Source organism: Chiroxiphia lanceolata, chromosome 1, assembly GCF_009829145.1.
Source record: "Chiroxiphia lanceolata isolate bChiLan1 chromosome 1, bChiLan1.pri, whole genome shotgun sequence".
Lineage (NCBI taxonomy): Eukaryota > Metazoa > Chordata > Aves > Passeriformes > Pipridae > Chiroxiphia > Chiroxiphia lanceolata.
Genome location: NC_045637.1, coordinates 123,790,520 through 123,818,305, shown reverse-complemented (window position 1 = coordinate 123,818,305; position 27,786 = coordinate 123,790,520). Strand labels below are relative to the sequence as shown.

General features: G+C 37.7%; 1 protein-coding gene across 1 annotated transcript in view; it reads left to right on the top strand.

The window, feature by feature from the left end:
- DNAH11 (dynein axonemal heavy chain 11) overlaps positions 1-27,786 on the top strand; it is a 93,097-nt gene that overhangs the window by 38,481 nt on the left and 26,830 nt on the right. Inside the window, 3 exon segments of the mRNA XM_032688805.1 lie at positions 1,332-1,455; positions 2,266-2,320; positions 2,322-2,372. Coding sequence (XP_032544696.1) covers positions 1,332-1,455; positions 2,266-2,320; positions 2,322-2,372 — 230 coding nt within the window.

Here is a 27,786-nt window from a genome sequence, read left to right as displayed (position 1 = left end):
GTTTCTCCACTTTTTCCAAGGTGGCTGCTTCACAGGTTACAAAGATGTGGTTGAAGTTCTGGTAGTTAGCAGTTTGTTACAAATTTTTGCGCATCAGTGAACACTTATTGATTTAGGGGTATAAAATTGAAGTGAGCAAACACAAGAAGAAATGTTCTCCTTGTTGTATGTTGTCATTTAGTCACTTAAACTGTCCATATGCAAAGGCAAGGACTGTAGTTGAGTGAAGTGCTCTTATCAGGCTTACTGTCTACCTGTGCCCTATCTATGTGAGCAAACAGTGAAGAAAGGAACATTTTCTTCCTCTTTACTCCGTATGGACAACAAACAGTAGTTCTGAATCTCAGACTTGGCCAAATAACAATCCAGTTATGGCCAGATTTGGTGGATGGCTGTCCCCAAAAAGCCCTTCTGTTAGCCTTGGGCCACGGCCAAACCACCACAGTGTGTGTAGACCAAGGCTTTTTAAGCCTTTGGCTTTCGGAGGGAGGTACATGTTGTTCTGCTTTGAAAAATGCTGTGTGTTTTTTAGTGTCCTCATGGTGTTTAACTTCTTGTGCCCTCCTTCCCTCATCAAGTGAGGTGCAGTGTAAGATATGGGCTTAAGTGGTCATTTCCCCCATGCTGTTTCCAAGCAGGGAAACTTCTAAGCCTCTGTTAACAAGCCTGAGGATTTGCTTTGCTAGGTTGTGTGGCAGCTTGTTCATAACAGCCAGCATTAACCTTATCCTATATTTCAGATGTGACTACACTCAAATGCAACTGATGTGGGTTGTTTTCTTTCTGGAAACCCAAGCCAAAAAGCATTCCATATTTGTACCACTATTAGCACAATGGTCCCAACCATGTCTCCATCTGGGCCATAGCCAAAGTAATAGTGCACCAGAGCACACCTCAGTTTTATTGGTTTGGGGTTTTTTTCACATAAGAAAGCCTTCCTAAATAAATTCACTAAAGAAAAAAACAAGTTTTCAGAAACAACAGAATTTAAAATGAATCTGGATCTTCAATGCAATTCCCAGACATTATTGATATAGTCATGGCTGTTCTTGATGGGGACTTTCATGGCTGCAATATCCCTTTCTGTTACATTGATGAGAGGATTTCTTTGATCTTAACCGCTAGGTCATGTCAAAATGTCCGTGTCTGATATGGAAGAAAAACACAAACTGCATCTCCCTTTGGATATTATGTAGCAAATTAGCGACGTAAATAAAGCGAGAAAAGTAAAGAGAGGTCAACAGTGTGCTGCCATCTGCTAACATGCATTCCACACTTTTCCTGTATCAACATTTTAACAGATTATGAGTGATTGCCTCCTTTCCTTACAGGTAGATCTTGCCAGTTTGTACATCAAGACTGGTGCCAAGAACATGCCAACAGTGTTTTTGCTGACAGATGCCCAAGTTCCAGATGAACGCTTTTTTGTGCTGATTAATGACTTGTTGGCATCAGGTGATTAAACTAACACATTTCTTGAAAGATCTTTTCCAATGACAAATGATCTGTGTTTTCACTGAACTTTAAAGAGATTATTTCTCTCTCAGGTATTCGTAGGGAGAGCTTTTAGAGAGGCCAAGTCAACCCATACAACTTGAGCATTGAATCTAACTTGCTTAAGAAAGAGTTGCCCACTGAGAAGACAAATTGCTGAAGCTAATCATGCCTAAGTACATTGGTTTGGGGGGAAATGGAAATCCCTCTTTGACTTAATGCTATGTTTACTTTGGTGTGATTTCACTAACTTCAAGCACTGTCTTCATGACTGCACAAGTGTAATATGCAGCAATGCAGTTTTGCCCATGTTTTGAAGATTAGAGAAACTGGATTCTGAATGTGGGGATCTAGGGATAGAATGGAAGAAAAAATGAGAATAATATTCAGCAGAATTGGAGTGCATCTTGAAAGATTTTTTAAAAAGTTACTATTTACTTTTGCAACCAGACTAATAAACAATTCACTGACAGCCTGAAAAAAAGGAACCACTATTCTGAGGCATACATAATTTATGAGTGAACTTCCTATCAGGGCAAATACTTTTGTCATTTCAAAAAAATGTCATTTCCTTTCCCTTAAAGAAATAGAAAAAATTCTTTTTAGGCAAAAAGGCATAGGAAACAGGAGAAGACTCTTTTGTGACTGGATCTGTCTGGTATCAGCATAGCTCTAGTTATGTGCTTAAACCCCATCGGGCTAAATACCATGTAGATTATTTGTCATCTGTTGTGTAAGGCTTCTCTTACCTACTCCTTTATCTTTTCACAGGAGAGCTTCCAGATCTGTTCGGTGATGAAGGCTTGAAGCTCATAGTTGCATGAGTTAGAAAAAGTCTGAGCCCTGGGCCTGATGGACACCAGAGAGCACTGCTGGAGGTTCGTCTTGAGTAGTGGCTGCAGTTGAAAGTAAGGCATGTTTCAGGGGCAAGAAACAGTCATGAGCTGATCAAAATAGCAACATACTTCAGTTATCTCACAACCCAGCATATGGTGGCATACTTCTCTTGAAAGCTTGCTCACTGACGTGTGGCACTGAATTTGCCTCTCTCATGTTACCCCTGTAATTTGCCTCCCTGTGAGTTTTACTCCTAGATCTGGCCATTGACATCCTGCCTTTCATAGGAAAGTCACATAGCTGCTCTGTGTCTTAGTTTCATGGTCTTATGTCTTCAACATAATGATGCACTTCAGAGAGAAGTGAGGTGCTGATGAGGAGTTAGTGCTGCTGTTAACGCAATTATAAATATGTTCCCTAATTACACATGCAGTAATTCTGTATGTGTGCTCAACTCTTAAACATTCGCACAAATAATTGAAATTTCACAGAAAATGTTAATTCCTTCTACTTTTTCTACACCATTTAAAACTGGAAAAATAAAAATACCCGTGTAGCTTTTAAACCTGTAGTTTTCAGGTTTAAAACTGTTTAGTGATTCACATTAATCTGATACCACAATTGCAACAAGTGTCTCTCCTAAACTGTGTTTAAGAGACAATGTTGTTGAGGAAGACTGTAATTCTGTCCTGAAAGCAGAAGTGGGAAAAACTGGTTTTGGAGTGGCATCTTTAGGAACTTTCAGTTTATGTAGGCTTCCATTTCACACATCATCTGAAACATCTGTGTAGCTTATAAGAAAATGAGAAGTCTAAAAACCATTAACCCTCTAAAAAGAGAATGTTTTGAAAGGGATATATGCCCCATACTTTGTGCATTAAAATGATCTATTTGATTTGGGATGAGAAGAGCCTTCCCATAGCAGATTATTCTACAGTGGTCTTCTGTGCAGGCTTTTTTCTTAATTTTCTGAAATGTTTAAACACCACTGATCTAAAGACCATTCTGATTTGATTATGGGTTTTTTATCAAGTTCTTACACTTCGATTATGAGTTTTATGTCGAGTTCTTACACTTTATAACATACCACTTTCTCTTTTTTCCCCCCCATCTATACTTTTTCCGGTTCTGCTTTAGTTTTGCTGATGTTCTCTCCTATCTCTAACTCTGCTACCATTACTACTGTCCCTCCACAAATTTATTCTGTAAGTTAAAGGTTGGTGGAGACCTGTATGGAATCTAGTGTAACGTATTCTGTATTATTTTCACTCTTACAGACTTAAATAACATGGTCAATAGTGGTGCTTAGCTTCTGCATATCTCTTTCTAAAAGTGCTATTTGTCTCTGTTTCATGACTATTGTGTTTGTGTATGTTTTTTTAAGAAAGGACAGAGGAAAAATTATTTCTAATATCTCTCTCAATTTTCTCTTTTCACATTTTTTCCTTTTTTGTTTTTCTTGTTCCTACAGTAATTTCTTCATTTATTTTCTTTTTCTTTTTTCATTTTAAGGGCCTTTTGAAAGGCAGCTTTCAAATGCCTTTTACCTTGCAACCATTTCACCAGTCCCCCACTGTGCAAATTAGCACTACTGGAGGCAAGAACAGGAGATATCTATTCATGTTGCAGAGAAGGAAAGTAGAGACATTGTAGTACTGAAGGAGACATAAATTTTATGAGTTAACACACTGGCTAATACCTATATGAACTTTTAGTTAGTGCTGGGTGACCTATCACCTCCTCCTTTTCCTATATTTGAGGAATAAAAGACTAATACAATGTGAAAGAGAGCAGAAGGGACAATTTAGACCATTTTATAACGTTAAAGCTCAGTGAAGTGATATAGTCTCATTTTTCATTTGTATTTTAGCAAAATACATGATTCCTGCATGAAGCCACAATTCCCTTGTGCCGACTTACAGTCTTACATACTGCAGTTCTGTTTATGGTGAGGAATCTGTCACTCAGGAACCAATACTACCCAGTGCTATTCTTTGAATCACCATAGCTCTTTTGGTTTGTGTTGATTTTGTTTTGACTGTTTTCAGTCTGGACCTTGCAATCCATTCTGCTGTTAATGTACTGAGAACATGTCGTGTACGTAGGTGCAAATTTAAATTGAGAGTATGTCAGGTGAAGACAGTGGGTTGCACTTTTATAAAATATAGGTCCACAATTGAAGGGTATGTGAGGACATACATGCACCTGAGAATTTCAAAAACTTTCATGATGAATCATGAAATAAATTATAAAGAAAGAATGCTGCTCAAGAAAAAAAATTTGGTGGTCAAACACTGTAAAAGTTCATGTGCTGACAGTGCTAAGGCACACATAAGATAAGAGGTTTCTCAGGCTCAGTAATTTACTGGAGCTCCAGAAGTTTTTCAGTATCTCAAATCTCTATGCAGTAATCACTCTTAAATACTCTGCACATTAACAAAATTTCTTGAAAAAGTGAGGGCCAGAAGAAGCAATTATTTCTTGAAAGCATGGATATGAGATCAGTCAGTCATGCTGTCTCTTGAGATCCATCTGATTTTATTTCATTCTTTTGGTCATGGTAACCCTTCCACTTTTCCCCAGAAATGTGAACATCATGCCTAAATGCCTTGCAGCCCTCATGCCCTACATAAACATGCTCCCAAGTGTACTCTTTCCAGCAAGCATACTCTTTGTGTCGTTTCATATTTGCATGTTTTTAAAGTTCTCATCTCAGTTTCCTCAGTGCTCTTAAACATTACTGTGTATTCTAAAGCCAGACATGTTAAATTGGTTTTTTTTTAAACTGAATCTCTGTTATTCAGTCTGAGTGCAGCCAGTTTTCTTCATGAGCTGCTGGTCTACTACAAATACTTGCTCCTTCTTCCTTGCACAAGTTTCTTCATTGTGTATTTTCCTCATGTTTCAAAGTTTACAGTCCCTCAGTGACTGTTGTGAAGTACCAGCATTAAGAACTAAATTTGCTAGTTTCAGGGGAAGGCCATTTCTCCAATTTCCTTCCAACTTGGCATGACTGCTTTAGTCATCACATCTGTATAATGGTCTTCTCTTTCTGTAGTCCTGTCAGGATTTAGCTGGCTCCCCGTTTTCTATGGCATTTAGCAGTACAGTAGTTTCATGCTTTAGTCCAAATTAATGTCAAACATAGGCAGAGTGGGTGTCCTGCATTGCCATATTTTTACTATTACTTTTCTTTTAAATTATTGTCTTTCATTTCCACATCCTCTTTTATTAGGACACATTAGCCTTTTCCTTGCAGTCTGCTTCACCACTGATAGAACATCTATTTTTATCTGTGAATCTGAGAGGAACTTGTGAAGCCCCATCAGAGATCAGCTTTTGGCCAGCTCTCATAGTTTTTTCTTTTGAGGGCATAAATACACATGTCTATCAGCTTGACTGCTTTAATCCCAGACAAAAAAACCTATGTTTTTAGGGTTTCCGATTCTGTGTTAAACTAATAGTGACCCCAGATTTTTTTTCATTTTTAGGGTTGTTTTTGTTTGTTTGTTTGTTTGTTTGGGGTTTGGGGGTTTTTTTTCATTTTGTTTCATTCAGTGGGGAGTAACTATCGAAGATTTTCTGCAGCACATAAAACATCTGTTTCTGCAGTTGGCAGGCTCTTACAGTAAGAGTTCCTGTTTCTCTATGAAAACCTCCAGGCTTTTCTATTTGGATGCCAGCCATCTCTTCTTGAGTACTCAGAGAGCTGACTTTTAAGGGTACATTTGTATTAGTAAATTTATGAAGGGCATTTTGTGGTCCTGAGGACTAGTAGCATGACATGGCTGGCATCCATATGGCTTAGCTTTACCCGTGCTCTGCTTGCAAAATGATGGTAGTGGCATAGAGCTGGTCAGGACTGATTACTGGCCTGTATAGCTCCTCACTCCTGCTGCAGCACTACTTAGTTTCATATGGGAAAACCATGCAAGTGAGTGCACTAACACTTAAATGGGATGGGCCCCATCAGAGCAGTGGTCAAGCATGTGCCAAGGCGCTCTTTAGTTGTCTGTCTTGCTCTGTTTGAAGCACTTAATAAGCCTAGAGACCTTGCATATCTAAGATAAGCAGGAGGAGGTTGAGCCAAAAAATATAGTGTAAGAGACATCTGTAGTGAGAGTGACATGTGAGTGTGAAGCTCAAACAGGACAGCTGAGAAAATAGGGGGTTTGTGTTCTTAGGAGTGGTGGATGCTACATGGAAGTTGATATTAATTTCACATGGTAACAGTTCTTTCTTCCACAATGATTGTCTTCATTACTCAGTTATGCGAATTTAAATCTAAAAAATTTCAGATGAAAGATTCTTGCATAATCCCTCTCAATCCACATTTCTTTCAAAGAAAACAATGAGTCCATCTTGGAGAAAGTTTTCTATTACTATATGAAATACCTTCTCTGTAGTATTTATATCCCAGTTGTCTTACAAGACACTCTCCATTTCTTACAAGGAGAATTTCCTATTAATTTTTTTTCTCCTCTGTCAAATTAAACAGTAATGTATGGCCTGGACAGAAGATAAATGTTTTTAAGATAAGGCCTTCCTGCTTATGCAGAAATTGTTCAAAATGTAGCTGGTAGTACTTAAATTTCGTCGTAGCTCTCTTACTATCAGACCGCTCGGAATCTTCATCATTCTGCGTGCAAAGCAAGCAGTGCACAAGGTCCTTTATAGTATAGGGAATTCATTGGGGGGAATGCAAATGAACCCCAAAAACATGCCATATCAAGTCTATGCCTGATGTGAACTTACCAAGCTTCACTGAAGCTAAAGGAGAAAGAAAAGTTATGCTGTGGTGAGGTTAGTCTTTTTACGACTAACTTTTGAAGTGTATTCTGTACCCTATATTTTTGTTGTCTATAAAAAAATAATTAACAAAGAGATAGTTATCTAATCAGGGTGTTACATTATATCTAGGCCTGTGTTGAAATTTCCTGCGTAACAGTACAGTATAGTAAAAATCTCTCAGTTGTAACTTTGTGTTTTCAGCAAAAGTAATGGATATTATAAATTGTGTGTTTCAGTTTGAGCTCTAGGACTAACTATTCCAAGAAGTAATTTTCCACATATGAGCAATGTGAGCAGTGTAGGAGGGTGTAGAAGATGAAACTTCAAGCAAGACTGTGTATGGTTTCACCTTTGGAGGTGTGATAGATTCAGTTTGGCACCACTGCTATAGCAAGGGCACTTGTAGGAAGCACGTCAAAGCAGAGGCAGATATCTCCAGGCTCTCCATTACTGCTGCTACCAGAGCAGTGAGGGCGTGCAGATCTTAGAAAGGGGCTACTAGTGGAATAGAAGAAGAGAAAATTAAGTGCCCTAGGCTTCAACACTGCTTACCATGTGTCTTGGTGTTACAACTGAACACAGATTTTTTTCAGAAAATGAGGTGACATGAGGAAGAAACAGTGTCTAACTGAAACATACATGGTGTAACCAAGAAACAAATTCAGAAAAGTGTTCAAGGTCTTTGAGAATCGTGAAACAGACCTAGCAGATTCTTTCTGTACATTTCTTCTTTTTCTCTGATTCAGAGTTTTGGGGTAGAGAACATTTATTCTTGTATCTTTTGGACTGTTTCTTCTGTGTTGCCCTTCTTTCTCATCGGCCTGATAAAATTTTGCAGTAAATTCCAAGATCTTTCTGTATCTTTATACAATTTTAGTGTAATTTTCACCACTTGGCTAGGGTTCTATGTGGATATTTCTGCCATTTGGCTCTTCATGCTGAAGACATTCAAAGTAGGTGATGTTTTCTTATGTACCTTAAAGCAATTTGCAGATTAGCCTCTCTTTGTAACATGCCTGAACAACCTGGACTCTGCTGTGTTTTTGCATGGATGTCTACATGTCCGCCTAAATTCTTGGATATGGAGGAGAAAGGACAAACCCTGTGGTTCAGCATAAAATCCAAGCTTTGCAATATGTATAAATGTCCTAGCAAATGATTTTTCTTCAAGAGATGTTTCTGAATAATGGTAAATATTTTCTTGGTTCGACTTGGTTCTACAATCCAGCTTGTTTGCATAGATTCCTGTCCTGTGTTTTCCACTGCAGAGATGTATTTTTAGAAACTATGAGATAGTGGCAGTTCTTTTCCTTTTTCCATGTAATCTTCTTTCCAGATACCATTGAACCCTTTTATTGTCTATTCATCACTTTTACTCTCTGACTGCTTTAAAACCCAGTGAAGTATTGTCCTGGGTCAACCTCTTCCTTTCTTCACTCCTTTTTTGATTCTTTTCTTTCAACATTCTGTTCTTCTTCCTTTTTTGTCCAGTTTTCTCTTAATATGTATGTCAGTTCCCAATCAGTCCAGAAGAAAAATAAACTTGTCACTTCTCTGGCATGCCTGACTGGGCTCTGTCTGGGCTCTTGTGGCTATTGGACAAGTTATAAACTCTTCTGAAACCATCTGGATGTTTTCTACTGGAATTAACAATGTCAGTGCCATATGGTTTGAGAAGCCCTGTACAATAAAAATAGCTCCTTTACTAAGAAGTATGTAGGAGAGACTCCAGTCCTATCTTAACAGCTTGATGTCTTCTTGGTAATGAATGAAGAGCACACACAATGGCCAAAGCATGTGCTAACTGTAGTAAGTAGGTCCACAGATACAACTGAGGACTACAATAACCCTTCCTTCCCAGATGTGAGTTTCTTTGAGTAGGCTTGGTGATATTAAGAGCCAATCAGTTTTATTTTCCTTTGAATATTTTAGCCTACCCTTTTTGGACATCTCTTTCCACTTTTGTAAAGATTTGTCCCTAAAAATTCCCATGCAAACTAAAATCCAGATCTCCTTTTCTTCCTGCTCTTTTAGAGGGGTTGCACTGTGTATTAAAGTGTCAGGAAGAGGCTTGAATAGATTTAGAAACTCAAGAAGTGGGTTTCTGTCACCATGACCAGCTGAATGTGCACCTTCTGGCTGTCTGCAGGCCAGCCATTCCTATGCCTGCATTATCACCTATAGCTATCAAACTGAATAATGGATATCCCAACATGGATAGAGGGGAAGGAAACTGTAAGTATGCTGTGTTTGTACAATGGAACAGGAGCAAAACCTATTTGCCAAGGTCACTGATGAAGTTTATTAGCTCCAAATTTGGTTTGGAGCTTTAGCTGTTTAGTGGCTGTTGCTGGCCTATGGTTAGTTGTATATGTCTCTTTGAGGGCCTGTGATTCTTTTCTCTCCCTTTTTCCTCCCTCCTCTCTGCAGATTGTTCTGTCTTTCCAGCCAGTGCCGCCCTATGAGCATGAGCTCGGAAGTTCCCAGCCATGGTTAAGCGCCCTGCTATTGACTGGTTTCAGGAGTGGCCACGGGAGGCCCTTTGCTCTGGCAGCAGGAGGTTCATTGAGGAAGCTGAGGGGGTCGAGGTACAGAGTTTCAAGCTCATCGGTTTTCTAAGAAAGCAACGGAGATCATTGAAAGATCAATAACTGAATAAGTTGGAAAAAAACAATGCTCTTTTTACTCCTTCTTGCATATTTATTGCCTTTGGTGTTGTTCAAGCTCACCCCTGCTTAAAGCTGAATTTTTATGGTATGCCACTGCCTGCTTCCTTCAGCAGAGTTTAGAGATCTGTCTAGCACAGGCAGAGAAGTGAGGGAAAAAGAGACATATAATTGGTCTTTGCAGAATCCTTCAATTCTAGGCAATTTACCATCTTACAGATACAGAGTTTATTTAACCCTTTCCAGTGGAGTTAAAGATATTCAGTAGTGCTGTAGCACGTGATGTTGAAATACTGCAGTGCACAGTCCAGGGAAACTGAAGAAGAGTTTTCCCTCTATTCAGCCATTAGACAGGTGAAAATTTCCCCTGTAAGGGCAATCCATGGCACCACGTGGCAAATGCATTTAGAGTTTTAATATCTAGACAATTATTCTCCCTTTGTTCCTGATTGACATGTTCCTGATAGAGTGTCACTTGTTTGTTTTCAGAAAAACAAAACAAAACCCCACATGTGTTAGTGAGTTTCCTTATGGGGAAAAGGAATATACTCATATTATTCTAAGAATTTTACCAAGCTGCCTCTGTTGTCCCTTCCAGAGTGGGACAACACTGTCGTGCTGTCAGTGAGACTGGTGGAGTTATTCGCGTAGATCTAGAAAAGATTTTATTTCTTTCAGTGACTGCAATTGCGAAGTTTCATTGTTATATTTGAGATTCTTTATTTGTATAAGGGATTTTTAATCATAGTAGGCCAGGGATTTCAGGAATGCCCAAGGAATAGCCATCTGGTTTTAGTCGAGGGTGACACCAGGCAAATACCTGCATTGAGAACATTTATTTTCCATTCAGACCCATACAAAATACTTGGAGTCGTCGTGAAATTGAGAAGGAAAGGGGAAGGGATGTCTGAGGCTGCTTCCAGGAAACCCCCGGGCGTTTTCCCTCCCCGGGGCCGTGTGGAGAGCCGGGCTGCGGAACCCGATCCAGGTTCCCTGGCTGCCGGCCCTGCAGCGCTGCGGCGGCACACGGATGCCTCCTGTAGGACTGCGGGGGAGAGAGAGATGATTGCAAATAAACCAGGCATTTGTGTGTTCCATCAGCTCCTTCTGCTTTATTTTAACGTAGACTTAGTGTCATCACGATAATTATTTATTGTCTGGCGAGCTGGAAGGGGGGGAGAGGGTGTTAATTGCATTAATTTTTAATGTGATACTAACTTCTTATTTGAAAGAAATGGATAGGATTGCATGGAGAAAAGAAGATAGAATTTATTTTGGTTTAAATATATTGTTTTTTCAGATCCTTAACTGAAAGGACTGTATTTTTCTTCTATGAAAATACATCTGGTCATCAAAATTCAGTCTTTTAATATTATTGCATATAAATATATAATTATCATATATCATATATAGCAATTCATAATGTATTATATTTAATATATAATATATTTATAAACTCGGGGGGTTTATTTTTAAACTTTTTATAAAATAATTAATCACTATGTTCCTCTAGAATTCATTTTTTTAGGTACTTAGGAAATATTTCACTGATCCTAGCAACTGCTGTTGAGTTTTTTTCACATTGTTGTTAACTGCTCCTGGTAAATACCTTTCCTGTTTGATTCCCAGCAAGTGAAATGAATGTCGACTAACTAAGTAATGTGACACTTTATTGAAAGCGAGTTAAGGTTTCTGTGCCATCAATGTGCGTAAAGCAGTACTGGGTGCCTGAATCTTGTCTGCATGTGCAACCTATGAGAAGGCCAACAGACAAGACAGCAGAATTAAAAAAAAATATTAGGATGAGGCAAGGGAAAGATTTGAAAGTGATGGGAAAAGGGAACTCAGAACAGAGGCGTTGTAATAACAGAGAAACTATGACAATATTATGGGTGGAGAGAGACGGGGAACTAAGCCATGAGAGACAGGAAAAAAAAGCAAAACTGAAGCAGAACAGTAGGAGAGGTGTACAGCAGGGAGTCTGGGAAGAAGTAAAAGGAAGGTGAAGGGAGAAGGACCACAGAAAAAAGTTAGTAAAGAGAGCGGCAACAGGACAGTTGCAGAGATGTATTAGAATATCAAAAGAATGAGAGAGGCTGGGTGGAAAAAGACCACCCTGAAGAAGAGGGAATCTTACTGAAGTCTGCCATCTCCTCTCCATCAAAGATTTATGGGAGGTGGTCTCCTCTCCTCTCTAGTGCTGGTGTGTTAACATGTCATTTTGCTTGCTTCTTTTTAGATACTTCAGGAAAGCCTTTGTTCTTAGTAGAGAAATCTTGTTAGTTAGGGTTCACATATGCCTGGGCTTCTGTAACATACTGTATGATTGATCAGCAGGGTGAGGTCTATTACTCACTATTTTGGCATCATTGACACTTAGATCCTAATTGTCCTTTTTCACAGTTTCAGAAAAATAGAGCAATAGTAATTAATAGGGGACTTTTTGTTTATTGATGTTTAACAATATTACAGATTGTTTTTAATTAAGGTACCTTGAAGTTAAGCTAATGATTTTTTTTCCCTTGAGAGTTCAATACAAATATGATATCATATTTAAATTGCTTTGACAAAAGCTGGAAAGTTTCTGGATTTAAATGATGAGGGAAAGCCATAAAAAACTTACAGTGATTGTGGGAGTTGAGAAGGAAGTTTTTGGGTTTTAAGTTTTATTTTTTTCTCTATCTCTTTATCTTCAAACCTATTACTTTTATGGAAGATACAGTTTAGCCAGGAAAAGAAGTGGGGTAGACTGAGTTCAGCAGGGAGATGGTGAACTTCAGTGTCAGTATGCTCTATGAAGGGTGTTGTGAACATCCCTTTTGCCCTGTGTGAAAGTATCTGAACAGGAAGAACAAGTGATCCTCCCTAATTATGGTGCCTGTTGAAAGTAGGCATTGTGAGATCCTTTTCACCTGGAGGGACAATGTGTGGGTTAAGGAAAAGAAACAGTGAATTCAGAGGTATTTGAAGGGAAATAGAGAGTATCAGAAATTTAGTCAATTCTGATGTCTGATTTCTTGGGAGAGAAGAGAGGAAAAGAGCCCTCTTCTGTTTCAGTACTCAAATTGCTGAACCTAATTTTAAAAGAACACAAGAAAAGAACAGAGTATAGCAGTTTTGAAATCCGTGTACTGAGCTTAATAAATCTACAAAGATGCCTTTATACCTCATTTGATATACAGTGTGATCTACAGTATTTTAAAATAATCTGTGTCCAAATTCAACATGACAGGCAACCTCCCTTTCTTACTTTCATCTGGTTTCACATATCAGCACTGAGTCCAGAATAAAAGAATTAGGATTGTTTAATCCACCTCTGAAAATAGCAGTCATGTACATCTCCTCTGACTGTTTTACTGTTGCTGTGTTTTATTCTGCCTCTCTGCTGCTTAGCACCAAACAGCACACACTGTTAAGCATACCGAGAATAAATTAATTATGCTCTTAGTTTATCATATTCCAAAATACTTTACAACATGTGGTGTGGCAAAGAAACAACCTGGAGTAATACTTTTGCCTTCTCCCCTTGCCTCAAACTCCCCTCTGCCCACCCACCCACCCACACCCCTTACCTTTTCTTCTGGCTTGGCTTTTTTTCTCAGCTTTGATAACTGCCCATGAGATGTGTTCATTTTTGGTGACGTTGGTCTTTTTTGCTCTTTACTTGGCATGTTTCAGCTAGCTCAACTTAACCACAAAGACTTAAGATTTATATATATGATAGTGATCACTATTATACATTCTGAGAAAAGATATAGGGAGGATGCAGGCAAAATTCCTGTTTAAACTACTCATAACTTGCCTTGGGTTTTTTTCACATGCTTAGAGTCAGTCAGCCAAGGCCTAGAGTAGAAAGATTGTATAAGGAAGAACAAACTTCACCTGTTATATTTTCTTTCAGAGTGTATATAGATTTAATGCTCAGTTGTCTTTTGGACTAATGAATGGGTTTGATTTGTACCAGTCTTCATTACTGGCTTCAAGCTACTGTATGTTTTCTAGAGAACTGCAGTTGAATCAGATTTTGTTACTGTATCAACTCTTTTTTGTTTGCTTTTTTTTTTCAATAAAGAAAACTAAATTAACAATAATAATTTCTTTTGCCTACAACCCTGAATGGGCATATATTGAAAAGTACAATGTAGTATTAAAAAAAAAATCCTGGGGATAAATGAATGGCAGAATAAATAATTTATGCTAATGAAATTACTGCAATTAGTAGTTCCACAATGACCCTTTTAAAAGCCACAGCTGTTAATGTCAGGAAGTGCTGTCACCGCTGACCTTATCATAAGAGAAGGTGACAAATTGAAAATGCAGGGAAGACCAATCCTCAAAGAGGTCTGTTCGGGAACGATTAGTGTTTTCTGAAAACCAGTGTGAATTACAACCAGCTGCTCTCTGGCTCAGCGTGTCTCCCATGCTGTGCCATTTTGTTAAGCTCGATAACAATAGTTATTTTGCCCCATTGAGACAAGTTGTCTCGGGCCACTTCCAGCTCTACCGGAACCCACTTCGTCCCTCACTGATTTACAAATGAGACTGTTGTTAGAGGGCTTTTCAGGGCTGCTGAGTAGAGACCTCTCATAAGGATCATGTGTAAGGAGGTTGTCTTTGACTGGGAAGAGCTGTACTGCAGGGTGCATATATGTCACAAACAATAAAAAAAGGAGAAAAAGGCTGAAACACATTTCAGCCTTTCCAACACATTTAGTTGGAAGCTAAACACTACTCAAATCTGCATAAAGTATCTATTCCTGCTGACTAGCCTTGCTTTTACAAACAGTTTTTTAAGGATGAATTTATGCTGCTTTGCTTCAACTAATGATGTTCTGATTTTTTTTGTTTGTAAAGCAATTTATTTGTTTTCCCTAAATGCAAATCATTCTTTATTTATTTCTTGTTTTAATTTCTGTTTTTGTAATCATAGGTGAAATAAGTATTCTTCTAAACTAGCTCTTAAAAGTCACAAGAAAATAATGAGTTTTCTTACTGAGAAAAATGGCAAGTCTTTCTGCATCAACCTGACTGTAATATTAATGATGTAGGTTTAAAACATCTAACTGCATCAACAGCCACTCGTGAGCAATTTTCCCAAAGTTCCCTAAGCATTATTGACAATGCTTTGGTAAATTATGTGTGACTTTCCTAAGAGTTGGTGTAGCTCATTTAATTCATATTAATTGATTTTTAGGCTTCCCTTGATTAATTGAACTGTGTTCATCTTGTACAGAATGCAATAAATAATCATTAAAATGAGGGAGATGTGACTCCACAAATTATAAAGTTTAAATATGCTGGAAGTCATAGAGGACAAAATGAAAGTTAGTTACAGTGCTGGAGTTAAATGGGTTTTCTAAGTATTTCCCTGTTAATTTTGTATACAGTACTCTTGCTAAGACACATATATGCACATATTGTAGTAATATACATGATATATTGTAGTAATATATGTGAATAAGGTCCTTTAAAACAAAAAAAAATTAATGTTGGGGCTTTCTTATTTCATGTTTATTCTGGGGAAGTATACTCTAATTCAAGGGACTGTAGTGGTATCTTGTATTTGCTAGTTCAATTCAAAAAATTTAGAAGAAGGACCTTTGAACTATAATCCTGGAACTACCTCTCTTCTTGCTGTCAGAGGTAAATAAAGACACACATTTTATGTCTGCATTTTGCTGAGAAACACATGCCTAAATGACCATCTGGAGCTGTTTTAAATGTGTCTAGCCTGTTTTGATTTTCACAGTGTGTCAAAAGAAATTTCCAGTCTCACAGCTGCATTTTGGTCTCTGTGATGAGAGAGAAACTCCATGTGGAGCTGTGTGGCACCCAGGGCCACAGTAATGCTCTGGGGTCCTTTCTGCAGCGTGCTAAGCTTGGAACTGGAGTTATATTTGGTGGTTGGATGCCTGTCTGGCACATGGGGAAGTGTCAACTGTCACAGCTCAGAGTGAATCTGAACTCCATTAAGTTACAACTACTTTTCTGGTCAAATACCTCTTGAAACTGAGAGGTCACTTCAGCACAGAAACGTTGCTGATTTTCTGACATTCAGAAGCACTCCACGGTGGTCTAAATCCTGCCCTCATAACGGTTTGTTAGTTTATCACTGACTTTGACAAGCACAGATAAGCAGGGACTTGTACAACTTCAAAAATCAAAATCATGGTGTCCAGTTCAGTTCAATCTGAAGTTAATGGCAAAAATACACTTCACTCCAAAGAGGAATTTGATGATATATGAAGTATGTGGGAACCAGTGTGATTACAGCAACCACTCTATTGTGTTTCTTTAACCTATGCAGAATTTCTCTTAGACAGGATTTCCAGAGGTGAAATAGAAAATTCATGGGTTATTATATCTGCATATAGCAGTATAGTGACTGACTTAATCTTTGGTTTTAGCTTTTAGAAGTATGTATCAAAAAATACATAAGTATGTTGAAGCACTGAGCTTCTGTGGTGACAGGAAAGATTCTTCTCCCAGAGAGTGGTTAGGCACTGGAACAGGCTACCCAGGTAAATGGTCATGGGCCCCAAGCCTGACACAGCTCAAGAGGCATTTGGACAATACCCTCAGACACGTGGTGGGATTGTTGGGGTGTCCTGCACAGGTCCAGGAGTTGGACTCAGTGATCTTTATGGTCCCCTTCCAACTCATCATATTCTGTGATTCTGTGAAGACTTAATGAATGCCAGTGCAAAATTAATTAATTGGATGCAAAATGGTTGGAGAAGGCTTATTTTGCTTATTTTGCTGTAATGTTTTTTACACGCTGACAGCATTATGTTTAGGGTAAACTGAAGAAGAGTTTTGTGAAAAAGCCATCCTTCGAAACTTGTACGGATATACTTAACCTATATAGATACACTGAATTTTGGAAATATTTCTTTGTTCCTATGTTTACATTTGTTCTTGTCCTTTGGATATGTGCAGCCACTCATCCAGGACTCCATTATGCCCACACCAGTATGAATGCATTGAGTGCAAATACAGTCATAGCAAGAGGCAATACAATTTACAATTACACCGCTCCAAATAGTTTTCTGGAGCAAATCATGCTTGATGAGATCCTCTAGAGAAGAAAAGCAAGATGTCACGACACATGGAGCACTTGGTGAAGGGCATGCAGAAGCTTTCAGAATTAGGAAGGAAGGCAAAAGGATGTGAAAGGAAGGCAGCAGCTTTCCAGGTGAACTGTGAAAGTCGCAACCTTTTCTTTCATTCTTTATAAATAATCATAGTTTTATTGCACATAAAGTGAAGTTGTCACACCACCTTTTCATTAAACTGATTAGATATAGGGTGGCATTTTTGTGTTTCATTGAAACTACCTGATTTTTGAAACTGGGCTTTGTGGGTTTTTTCTTTGCAGAGAAGCTCTTTGAGGTGTTTAGCTGTCTCTGGAAAGAGGATACCATCCATTTAAGCAAGGACAAAGTCTGGAGGGAGGGATAGTATAGTGGGACTACACTAAAAGGGTGGGAGGGGAAGCAAGTGCCACAGTAAAAGTTAAGCCCACGGAGAGAGAAGATGCCATTTGTGGGGGTTTTGTGCATGGCCAGTGACAAAATGAGGGGTAATGAAAGCAGGAGGAACAAGTATGAAGCCTCTCCCTCAGCTGTTGTCACGTCCTTGTAAGGCCAGTGCCACTTAGTCCCCAGTTAGTGCTTCTGCTTACAGTTCATTTGTGGTTGGTCAGTCCACAAAGACAGAAGGGAGGGGAACCTGCTTGGAAGCCTTTCTCCCACCCCACCCACTCACATATTCATAACCCCTTTTGCCAATGCTGAAGATAAGCAATAATCCAGTGATTTTGTAATTAAAATAAAAAATCTGTGTGTTTCTGTGCAAATGAAATTCTCATTTGCAGTCTTTGCATAACATTGCATCTTGATGCTACTGCATGAAGTTAATAATTGGAGCTGGCTGGCTTATTCCCACTTGGTCAACTGAAGACCTGCAAAAAAATAGTCAACAGAAAAGAGTGGCTGGGTTTTTAAAGTCTGTGATAGTAAATTATTAAAATGCTCTTTTTCTCTGATTTTTTATTTGATGATGACCAAATGGCAATTTGACAATTTCAAGTGCTGCATGCTATGCTGGTTGACAGACTCAGAGCTCCCATCTAGCCAAGCACTTGAGCAGTGAGCCTTTTTCACCCTGCACTGAGGAGCACTACACGAGAATATCAAGTACAGCACTGTTTAGTATTTTTCATAAAGAAAAAGACATAAAGTCAGCTCAAAGAAATTGATAAATAAAATGAGTGGAGAGATTCGGGATCTGTTACAATTCAGTATTACAGCTTTGTCTTCTCATTTCAAAATGGTCAAATTTTGAAAAGAGTAATTTTGAAGGTTTTGTAGGATTTCAGGAGGCCACCAAATCAGAAGAGCCTGCAAGACCTTCCACATTATTGAAGTGTAAGCCCTCTAACATTCCTCTTTCACTTTGTCTTATCATCTCTATCCAGATCAGGTTAATAAAACCCCTTTGGTTAAAATATAGGCTGTTATCATGAATAACTGCCAGATAAAATGCTTGGAGAGATAGCAGAAAAACAAAAAACAAGCCAAACCCACAGTTACTTGAAAGAATTCTTTTATATGTGAAAAGATATTATCAGTGGATATTTTGGTACGGGTTTCTCGACTGGCAGGCAATAAATTGCTATTTCAGCAGACTAACAGATAGTCTTTGTTCATTAGTCTCTGAGTTTGTCTTAACCTTTCAGCAAACCTCTGCTGGAATTATCTGCCCAGAGTGAATACTAAGCATTTTTGATAATGTCCTTCTGCCTTTACATTGATGCCTTTGTTAGGTGCTGCAGCTGCACCTTTTTTGCACCTCTGAGACACCTCGTTACAACCACAACCTGACCAGCAGGACAGACATCTAAGCACCTCGGGGGAGCTATGGAGTCCCTGATGGGAGCAGTTAGGCTGTCATTATTAAATTTTTTATGTCAATAAAATTCTGTCAGGTATAAATGGAAACTAAAAAATGAAAAGACAACACTTTATTGATAGAGACCCACAAAACATGAATTTTGTTTTGAGTTCAGCTTTTGGGTCTCAGAACCATGGCTAATGACCTGAATAATGCATTACCTTTAGCCCTGTAGGTAGAAGATCAAAAATCCAAACTTCCTTCTCAAGCGGCAGAACTGCAACTGTAAAATCAAGATACTGAAGCTTTGATTGCTAAGATAGGGTTTCAGACTGGGAAAGTGAGCCAAGAAAAGGCCATTGCAGATGCAGAGGAGCTAAAGGTCAGTCTAATTCCCCTATTTACTGGTGTTGAACTATATTTAGCACAAAATAAACCTTTTTAGGGGAACAGTTTTGAACAACTTCCTCTCCAGGGAGCATAAAGTCTAAAGAATTATTATACCTACACATGTAACAGCATTTCACACCGTGATTACCACTTGACCTTTCTTTACATTATGCCTTTTCCCAACCTTTTAGCTCTTTTAATGAGATGAAAGAACAATAAATACTGAGCTCGTTCAAGCATTTAATGGATGTGGATCTTGAGAATCAGACCTATTTGTAATACAGTAAAGGTCAAAGAGTCATCTCTTAGCACTTCAGATTTCTAAAGGCTTTGAGGCTCTAGGTAAATTGAACAACTCAATTGATACAGAAGATCATTCCAGCATCTCGCAATATTGCAAGGTGCAAACCTTGAATCTTAAGATTATAATAGCTTTCCTATTAATATATGTCATCAGTGTTGAATCTCCTTTTTGCTCTCATTTCAGTGTTTTTGCTCTCAGTTCAGTTATCAACATCCATGTCAGAAACACAGAGGTTTACAGGGGTTAGTCTTCATCACAGAATGAATAGAAATTTCATCTGGACTCTAAAATTTCCACCTACTGTTACAAGCATGGTTTTGAAATAAAGCACCAGGTGTATGGAATGATATAAACTGAAGTTCCTCTACCTTGAAAGTCTGAAGGGCTCATTCAACTCTGGCATTTTGCTACAAAATCTGATGTACATTGTGCCATTTATCAAAACTGCAGAGAGAGGTTCTAATTGATTCGTAATAGTTTTTAATGCCTGATTTTGAGCTGTGGATACTTCAAGTTGCCAAGAATTTTGTAAACAGTTTCCAGATACTGACCAGGAGGGAAGACTATACTGTCTGGCAGTCAAAATAGTCTCTCATTTTCTTCTATTTTGTTTCTTAAATATTTATCTTTAGATGACGCTTAATACCTTTCTAATGACCTTCTGTCTGATTCTAATTTTATTGAGGGAAAAGTGATTTTTTCTACCGACATAAATGAAGAGAAGGACCTTTTTATTTCTCTGGATTATACTAATTATGGAATTCATCCTTTTGCTGATCCATATCTTATATAGGTCTTAAAAATTGTCATGAAGTTTAAAGTACAAATCGTGCAAATAGTTAAACTTGCACAAAGGGGATCCAACAGCTCTACATCCTACCATCTGCTTTTCAGTGATGCTTTTCCAGTAATGGTTCCTTATGCTTCTGATGAATTTGGATGATCAAAATACACCCTTACCACAACTAGTCACTTCATTAAGCAGCTAGGTTAAACACATAGAGTGATTATTGTGAGATAATCACTTCTTTGGGCCACTTTGTTTCTGGGATGAAGTTCAGCACCTGACACTATTAATTACTGTACTCCACTGTCCATTGCTTTATTGCACTTCTGAAATGTTTTCATTGGAAATTAAAGTGTCATTTTGCACTACAATAATCTAAAACTCTTTCATAAGACTGACAATAGTTTCTAAATACTACTCTTCTATAATATTTTGTTACAAAAAGAAAGAAAGCCCAGCAAATGAGAAGACATCTTCCAAAATTTGTAAAGACTCTTCATAATTGATTAAAAATTATTTTTGCTTTCCTGTTCTATAGGTTTCAAACTGGAGTTTACAAGAGTTTTTTTGAGTTTTACAACATTAGGCAAATAAGTGCCTTGGAGGTATTGACTTGGAATGAAGTATTGCTTAAGAATGGAAGTCAGTTTAGATCAGACTCATAGGAAAAGTGAGATTACTCTGGATTCCCCACAAATGTGGCAGAGTTACCTACCCCTATAGCAATAACCAAGGGTCTTACCATAAACATGATGTTGGTTAGGTTTTAAAATAGCCAGCAGTAACACTACTGTCATTTTACCAGCCATTTGTGTGCTCTGAATGTTGCCAGAGTGGTTTACAGATGAAGTTGCATATGCCATTGCCTTTTAAAATACGACCTACTCCTTTAAAGGAAGAAAACATGCAAAGCAGGTATATATGTGATAGTGACACTAGCCGAGGATTAGGAAGAAAGATGGATTGAGCTTTTTTTTTGTTTACCTCCCTCAGCTGAAGTGCATTCTTTATTTGTTTGGTATATTTGAGCCACTCTACTCATGGTCTGATTGTGAAGGGCACACTGTTTTCTAACAATTTAGCCATCATTCAAAAGCTCTACACTGTAGCAGTATTGATATGAAGGGGACTAAACTTCTGGAAACAGGGATGACAAACTCCTTCCTCCCTTTTTGAGGGGTAGTAGATTTGAGAAATACTGTCCTAAAGCTTATCTGCAACCTGTTCTGTTTAATTTTTCTTCCCATAAAAAACAATTATCTTGTTGCATGTTTTCTTTGGGCATCAGCAAGCAAAGCATAACTAAGCATTAGGAAAAAAGAGAGACAGAAATATAATCAACTTGTGTGACTTATGTTAGATGTTTATTTTTAAAAAAATGGCACATTAGAAGCACTATGTAGTGTCAATTTAATTAAAAAAATATGTTGTGGCTAAGATGCAAACCAAGATACATTGGTAATTACATCCTAAAAATTACATCACAAGAGATGGAGGAAATATTTAACTTGATTAGTAACTTGTCATTTATAATGTAATGCATATTGATTTTTAATCTTTGTTATTTCCACAGACAGTGTCTCTGTGTGTCCTGTCTAATAAATGTGTACATGGAAAATGCCTGCAACAATTGTAGAAACACGTTTCGTAAGGATATTAACTTCTTACAGAGGCTTGTTAATGCCAACGTATAGTGCTTGATCCAAAGATTAACATCTTCATCAGTGTAATATCCTCTTTCTCTGTAATTAGACTTTGTTTAAGCAAGACGTGACAGGAAATGAGCCTGTGAGATGAGCATGAGGTACTAGGATAAGAATCAAGCAAATATAACTGACTTCAGCCCCAGGCAATGTATCTTTAAAAATGAATATGATAATCTTCTGAATACGTAATTGCCAGTGATACAGAACACCCTCCAGAGTTACTCTCTGAGATAAATTTGTACCAATGAAATCATAATCCGCTTTTAAACAGATAATTAAATTGTTTCAAAAAGTTGTGGAGACACTCAGGTTTCACTTAAAACTGAAGATAACTGATGTAAAGTCACTGATCTAAGCCACTGTTAAGTCAAAATAAGTGTTTTGATAAAGCTTTTTTAACTGGTGTCTGTTTACTCTCCAAACCTGAAATTAAGGAAGTACAGTGTTTTCATATAGGATATTTTCTTTTCTCCATTCTCTCCCTTGTTGAGGCCTATGGTTTCAGACTTGAAACTGAGGAATTAAAAGAAAGAGGCAAATTTGGCACAAGATGGAGGATGGTTTGACAAATTTGATATACTTGTCTATACCCAGAAACTGGAGTGAATGTTTTACTGTTTAGGGAAAGCTCCAGTGCATCACTGAACTGACCTTTGGCTTCTGGGTATTTCCTCTGATTTTCTAAAGGCAAATCCCCTTTAAAGGGGAAAAATGGAGAAGCAGGGAAAAAAGTTCATGGCTCCCAAAATCTTAGTAAAAATCTTCACTCTCTTTCTGCCATATGTTTCTTGTTTACTTCCAGCTTTGGCGTTAGGACATAGATCATGAAACAATTGCAGCTTACCTACTGCAATGGCATAGGCTACAGAGTGGCCTAATATTCCCCAACTTTTTTGTACAGATACCCTAGCTTGTCTCCTATCCTGCATTACCAAATAACATCCCATTCCTCAGGCGTATCAGTCACACCACTGACCTTGGTGTCATCTGCAAATTTGCTGAGAGTGCAATCAATCCCACCATCTGTCACTGATGAAGATATGAAACCCTTGAAGGACACCACTTGTCCAGACATTGAGCCCATTGACCACAACTCTCTGGATGTGACCACCCCACAAATTCCTTAACCACTGGACAGTCCAGTCGTCAAACCCACATCTCTCCATATTAGAGAGAAGAATGTGGAGAACTGAATCCAAGGCCTTACAGAAGTCCAGATAGACAACATCCACAGCTCTTCCTTTGTCCACTGATGTAGTCACTCCTTCACAGAAGGCCACTAATTTGGTCAGGCAAGACTTGCCCTTGGTGAAGCCATGCGGGCTGTCTCAAATCACCTCCCTGTCCTCCACGTGCCTTAGGATAACTTCTAGAAGGATCAGAGCATATTCCTCAGAATTGTCTGAAAGTCATCAAGGAACATTACTTGAAGGATCCAGATTTCAACCCAAATTATGTTCGTACAAAATCCTTTGCAGCAGCTGGTCTCTGTGCTGGTCATCAGCACAGCTGGTCATCAATATAGTAAAATTCAGTGAGGTGTGTATATATCAGTTCCTCTCTTGAACTGGCCCTGATGGGGGAAGTTGTCTTACTGAATTTTTTTATCATTTTGGTAAGCTCAACTTAGTGTTCTGGGGAGCACGTAACAACAACCATTGATAAAGTGGGAAGTATTCAGTGCTTAACAGTATATACACAATATTTTTAGTAGAAAGTGGGAAAAAAAGATGTAGCTGTCTAGGGCTTTTCAATTGTCATCATGATGCAACAGTTGGGAAATATTCTCCAGATGTACATGTTTCACTTGAAACATCCATCTGAGTCTGGCTGTCTGGAGTGTAAGACAGAGCTTATCATTTGCGATTCCCTTGAGCACCTGGCAGCAGGATTTCTCCATTCATTCTAGTATTATAGCATGCTATCATTTAATTACAAAATAGTAAAAAACTTATCAATTTTATTTGAAGTCTACTCAAGTTTAATGACTGATTATCACCTGTATTCTAAAACCATGAAAATGATACATGTAAATTAATTTTAGTTGGAGAGTAGACCCACTAAGGGTGCATTCAGTTCTGCTTAAGATATTCTTCTATAAACTATAATAAAATCTACTGTAGTCTTTAAGTCAATAAAAAACAAAATCTCTGTGTGTCCCACTGTTGTTTAGACAGAGGAGTCTAAAGCAAATATATGTAAAGAAAGATTACTAGGATTATCGGAAAGTCTTTCATCAAAAGTCACTGATAATTTTTATAATAAAGTGAGACAATTTCTTGTCTAATGTACCTGTGTTGTATGTCTTTTTCAAGGTGCATCATGAGGCAGAACCACAATGTTGTGCGCTGGCTCAAGCTCACACTGAATTAGCAGCAGCTACAGAAAAACTGGAAACTGTCAGGAAAAAGCTTCTTGTAAGTACTGCTTGATTAATAAGTCTCCTTCTCTAACATCTTGAGCGCACCTAATTTCATTATTTTATTTATTTATTTGTTTGTGTTAATGTATTTTAATTTTATTGATTTTATTACCTTATAGTTAAAACATTAAAGATGTGCTCTCATTATGATTATCACTATTTTCCCCCAAATGTACTGAAGAACATTCCATGGTTTGGGTAGTAGCACATGAACTGTTTATCCAAAATGACTGAATTTCCTCAAAGCCACCTAGGCACACTATAACCAATAGATTAGTAAACTGAAATGATAGTTAATACAAGCAACTGGCTGTGATTTTTACAAGGAATAAATACCAAGTGTTTATATGAGTAATGACCTACTGGAGTATGAGAATAACTTCCAGAAATGGCTTTAGAAGTTCATGCTTATTTGTGTTAATGTTTGTCATTAAACAACACCAAATCTCCTTTGATTTTTTGAAAGGCCCACAAATGCATATACACCGCACACATGCACATGGAATTGGAAACTTTGATTAGTCTTTTACTGACAGGTGTCTTGTGAGGTAATTATTGAACTGAAGACCACACTTGCCATCAAGTAGCTATTGAACTTTTGAGAGAGATTATTTGTTGTTTAAGTATTCATTTAATGGAGCAACCACAACACAAAGCACTCTTGATACAAAGACATGGTATCTTGAGAGACTGTGGGTGGAAGGAGTTTCTGCTGCAAGCTAATTACTGTTACTTAGCAAAGACAGCTTCAAATGGTTCAAAAGCTATGACATAATTTAGTCCTAAAAGACTTTGACTTGGCTTAAGACTTTTTTTGTTGGTAACATTTAGATCTGAAATCTCGCAATTTAAGACATCAAGCAATAAACTAAGGCTGAACAAATCTGTAGTGTGGGGATTATTCTTCCTGTTTTCTCTTGAATTAACAATTTAAAAGAGTGACTGAGATTCACTTCTTTGGAAACTCTTGGAAGCCTGTGAGTTATGGTTATTTGAGAATTTCATTCTTTATTTAAGCAATTTCCAGGTTTTTCTCCTGCTGTTGTAGTATCCATTTTTTTCTTGTTCTGACAGGTTACTGATGCAGTTTTAATGGGTAAACAAAGACAGCTTTTACCATTTCACTTCCTCTTCTGACTCCTCTGACCTCCATCCCAAAAATCCTGTCATCACCTATAGCAGATATTTGGCTACCATATGAAACAGCCTTAGCTGTGTGACTTAGGAGTTGCCCATTCAGGTCAAAATGCATCTGCCCTAAGGAAGATTGTATCTATGCTAAAAGACAGCTTTACAGAAGAATCATGATTTCTGTTTTTTTATTTCACAAATCTCTACTGATTTATGTTTATTAAGTGCAAACACTTACTTTTAGACAAAAATACCCTTTCAGTGGTGCTTTGGGGAGATTTTTTTTTTTTGCTTATTTTTAATTCACAGCAGTCACCCCTGAAACTTATGGAATGTTTTATTCTTTTAATGTGTTCCTATGAGAAGAGCACTAATACATCTCTCTTCTTTGACTGACAGTATCTCAAAGAAGCCTTTCCTGGTTTAGTTGACCTTGCAGTTCAGTCAGCCTCCAACTTTGAATCATCCTGTGTTTTTATATTTATTTACTTCCCCTTTCCTCTCCTCATGAATTTTTCTGAAGGTTGTTAGTAGGAAGAATTCTGTACCACAGACAAAGTTGCAATTCCTTTGCAGTAATCTGTTTCCTGTGTTAGACCAACAATTGTCATGCTGTCATTTAATATGAATATTTTTCCTAGTCACTGCATGTTCAACCAGGATTCTGTTTACATGTTGGGAGGATCCCATTAAAAATATTATTTTTATAACTAATTCATACCCTAGCTGATCCACCTGATGAACTTTTTAAAGGAACTGTGGCTGTAATTTTCAATTCTCCAGTAGATATTACTCATAACAATAATAAGCTCCAGAGCTATGAGCTCATATTGTTGAATGAATAACTCTATAGTTGGTCAAATTCACTGGTAGTGATAAATGCAAAATAATATATATTTGAACGTTTTATGACTACTTCTTGATTGCTGTTCATTCATTAGTGTCTTAGAGAAGATGTGGAGCTGATTGTGAAGAATTCAAAGAAAACTTTGAAGTTAGGCCAGTATTGAGCTGAGAGTACCTTCTAGCCTATACCATCTTATGATTCCAAAAATAAAACAGAAATTTAGTTTGTCAAGTAATATTTTGCAAGAAGATGAACTTCAGTGGAAGAATAAACAGGAAATACTTGTGTGTGCAGTGTGTATATTATGTATGCTAAAATGTATTTGTGATCCCGAAGAGAGCAAGTGGTAAGAGAGTGTTATATAGTAAAAACTCCTGCATACATGTAATTCAGGAAAACTTGCTTTTGACTTGCTTTTTGTAACTGAGTTGTGACTTAGTCCAGAATTTTGAAGATGCCAAGAAGAGATTCAGTTTTTGTATATGAAAACCCTTAAAAAATTTATACACTTACATAATTTTGTCTTAATCCACCATTTCCTTACTGAAGATTATTGACAAAATTATTTTTTTAAGGCAAATTATTCCTCTTGGTCATTTCTATATTTGCTTCTTGGGGCCCACATATTGCATGTTATCTTTCAGGAAGAATATACAGTCACCATTTTTAAGTATTCTACTATACAGCCTCTAATTATTTCACTTTGAAAACCTCAGTTACAGTGCAATTCTTTGCATAGGCCAATGCAAAATATTGTTCATTCAAGTGTCTTGCAAGTTCCAGCTAGGAATAGGATGCTCATCTAATGCGTCATGCTTTTTTCCATTTGTGAGATGATTGAAGTTACTAATTTCCACAAACTGCTTACCTATACATATGTTATATCCAAACAGGGTGCATAAGCTTACATACACTTGGACTAACAGTGATTTATGTATTTATTGTACTTACGGAATGAAAACCATGTAATCCCTTGTTAGCTGAGAGAATTTAAAATGTTATTTAAAGAAAATATTTGAAAGTGATTGAACTAAGCTAATTTTAATTACATGTTTAATTTTATCTAATAGCTGTATGGCAGACTAGAAATGATCAAAGCATCTGTAAGTAGTGCATAACGTGAAGGCACATGCTCATAAAAGCCATTGATAGTTTCCACAGGACTGTCAACGAGAAGGAAAAAAAATAAATTGCAGGTTAGCTTGCAAGACAGAGCTTGCAACAAGAGCTTCAAACAATCTATGAATCTTAGAAGAAAGTTTATTGTAGAAGAATTATAACAAGTTGGGGATGTAATACCCACTTCACCTACAGAATATCCTGTGACTGACAGATGCATTTCCTCTGATGGTTAGTGCCCAGTTTCCTACCTGTGAAATGTGAGAGGATGATGAGAGGCTGAGTTCATTAGCAGGGTTCAGTAGATGGAATGAGCTCTGCAGACTGATGGTCCTAAGTGTCAGTGATGGCCCTAAATGTTAGCTCAGTTGGTTAGACCATGGTGCTAATGACGGGA